Source organism: Trachymyrmex cornetzi, unplaced genomic scaffold (genome assembly GCF_001594075.2).
Source record: "Trachymyrmex cornetzi isolate Tcor2-1 unplaced genomic scaffold, Tcor1.1 scaffold609, whole genome shotgun sequence".
Classification (NCBI taxonomy): Eukaryota; Metazoa; Arthropoda; class Insecta; order Hymenoptera; family Formicidae; genus Trachymyrmex; species Trachymyrmex cornetzi.
The window spans coordinates 28,121-30,883 of record NW_017299925.1 but is presented as its reverse complement, the minus strand read 5'-3'; the positions used below and the strand labels follow the sequence as shown (position 1 = coordinate 30,883).

The 2,763-nt window shown below is 39.4% G+C and overlaps 1 protein-coding gene across 1 annotated transcript; it reads left to right on the top strand.

Annotated features, from left to right (window-relative positions):
* Window positions 1-1,559: 1,559 nt before the first annotated feature.
* LOC108766633 (RNA-directed DNA polymerase homolog) lies at window positions 1,560-2,099 on the top strand. The gene has a single exon (XM_018516041.1). It carries the CDS (start codon window positions 1,560-1,562, stop codon window positions 2,097-2,099), a length of 540 nt encoding a protein of 179 aa, XP_018371543.1.
* The last annotated feature ends 664 nt before the right edge of the window (window positions 2,100-2,763 follow it).

The window sequence follows — 2,763 nt, the reverse complement described above, 5'->3', positions numbered from 1 at the left end:
TTTCACGCGGATATAAGCGGGGGCGCCGTTGGTCGTTTTGATGCGCCTCCGGCATTTCGCGGTCAGATGGGTGTCAAACTTAAGCCGGATATTTATGAGGGGAACGTACCTTTACGCGAGTATCTTGCGCAATTTAACCTAATCGCTCGAGCGAACCGTTGGAAAGACGACACAAAGACCGCTATTTTGGCGTCGTGTTTGCGAGGACGAGCACGCGCAATTTTGGAAAACATACAAAATTTAGAGAATTTGCAATTCGAGGAATTGAAGTCGAAACTTGAGATGCGTTTCGGGAAAACGCAAACGTTGCAAAGTTATTATTCGCAGTTCACGAACAGGAGACAAAAATTCGGGGAGAATATTGCCTCGTTAGGCTCAGATATCGAACGGTTATCGCAATCGGCATATCCGGAATGTTCCGATACGGTTCGCGATAGAATCGCGGGCGCACAATTTATTTCCGCTCTATCCGACGGGTTCGTAAAGGGAACTCTACAAATCGAAGGAGTAACGTCTCTCAGAGTGGCGATTGAGCGTGCAAAATCGGTTAAATTAATACAGGAAATTTCAGTGCAAAAAAGGAAATTATAATTACGAAAAGAAAAAGGGGAAAAATTTTTATTTTGAAAAACAAAAAAAGAATCAGAACGAAGATGAAGACAAAGAAAGAAAATTTAATAAAAATAGATTTAAAAAATTTGAAAAGGAAAGGGATTTTAAGGAAATTAAAAAAAGCAATAATAAAGAATGTTGGGAATGCGGTAAAGAGGGACATTTCCGATCAGAATGCCCAGGTAAATCGGTAAACCGGGAATAGTCGAACTTTGCGGGGTGCGTTCGACTAATTTGAGAGATTCCCCGAAAAACTTTAGTTGTAATAATAATCAATGTTCTTTCAGGTTCAATAAGTTTAAACGTAATTTAACGAAATTCTGTTTCCAAGGAGAAGTAAATAATAAACGTTGTATTTTGAGAATTGATACAGGCTCTGATGTGTCAATTTTGAATGATAATTTAATTGAATCAAATCAATGTAAAATTAAAATAGATAATTGTAATTTAACATATCCTACGGGGGAGAAGGTTTCAATTAACTATACGGTGCACACAAAAGTTCGGCTAGCAAGCTATGCAGTTGAAATTCCAATGTTAGTGGTAAAAATTAATGATTGCATTCTTGGTATAGATTTTCTCGAGAAACTTAATTTAGGGAATATCTTTGAGTCTATCTTTAATAGTCAAAAAGAAACATTGTTATACATAGAAGAGAAGAATGACGTTCAATGTTTCCGCGTAAACAAATCGTTTGACTTTGATGTTCCTTCGAATTTGAGGTCTCTTTTTGAGAAAGATTTCGAATATTTAACGCAATCACAAAAGAAACTTTTTGCGGAATTGTTAAACGAATTTAGTGATGTATTTTCTGAGCAAATTGTCGCAGGAAATTGTGAAGTGGGTGAACATTTAATTAACTTAAAAAATTCTCTTCCCATTAAACAGGTTCCACGTCGAGTTCCTTTTCATATGAGAAAAAAAGTTGATGAAATTATTGAAGAAAAATGAGGGAACAGGGAGTAATACAGGAATCCGTGAGTCCTTGGATGTCGCCAGCTATCTTGGTAAAAAAGAAAGACGGGACGATAAGATTTTGTGTTGATTATCGCAAGTTAAATGCGGTTACTAAAAAGGATTCTTATCCTTTACCCAGGATAGATGATATTTTCGATCAACTTTCAGGTAGCTCTTGGTATTCCACGTTAGATCTGAAAAGTGGATACTGGCAGGTTAAAATTCGACCGGAAGATAAAGAGAAAACAGCATTTTCGGTCGGAAATGGATTATGGCAGTTTAAGGTAATGCCATTTGGTTTGTGTAATGCTCCGGCGACTTTCGAGCAAGTAATGGAACAGATTCTTCAGGAATTACTTTCAAAAATTTGTCTAGTCTATCTTGAGTATATGATTATTTTTAGTGAAAGTTTCGAAGAAATGATAGGAAATTTAAAAAAGGTATTCTTACGAATGCGAGAGGTCCCGGGTTCAAATCTCGGACGAGCCCCCAAAATGTTGCGCCCAATGCACGAGATTGCACTCGGATAGTTACGCGCACTCCTGAGCCACAGAAATAAAGAGACTCAAGGCTTAAAGAGTAGGAAATAAGAAGCCATTTATTCAGTAACGTCGGCATCATGAGATCGTCAGTACATAAGTAGCGTAACGATAATATGTGTAATCGGCGGAGAAGCACGTCTGTACGTCTTGACTGCTCTCCGAAGATCTGACAGCTGTTCACCGTCAACAATGGCACGTCGTCTTGACAACGCGACACCACGGGTGTCAGCACAGCACGGCATGCGATGGAGCATGGGCGTAATAATATAAATATATGTTATATAAGGAATATTTTATAAAAAATTTTATAAAAAAATTTAAAAAACCTATGTACGATTATAAAACTGGGCCAACGTCGGGCCAATGTCGGCTGCCAACTTCCGACTGTCGGCCCGGTACTGACTGTAACGTCACGTCGACGTCGGCATAATATCCAAATGATAAGATCGGCCCAACATTAACGCCAGTGTCGGGCCGACATTGGTCACCGACGTCGGGCCGACACTGGTCAGCGACGTCGGACCAACATTAAATTTCAGTGTTGGGTAGACATTGGTCACCGACATCGCCCCAACGTTAGATACCGTTGTCGAGCCGATGTCGATGAAATATCCAAATGATAAGATCGGCCCAACGTTAAAAGCCAGCGTCG

Excerpts from the sequence above, each read along its gene's own strand:
- LOC108766633 (XM_018516041.1), top strand. The coding sequence starts at position 1,560 with ATGAGGGAACAGGGAGTAATACAGGAATCCGTGAGTCCTTGGATGTCG.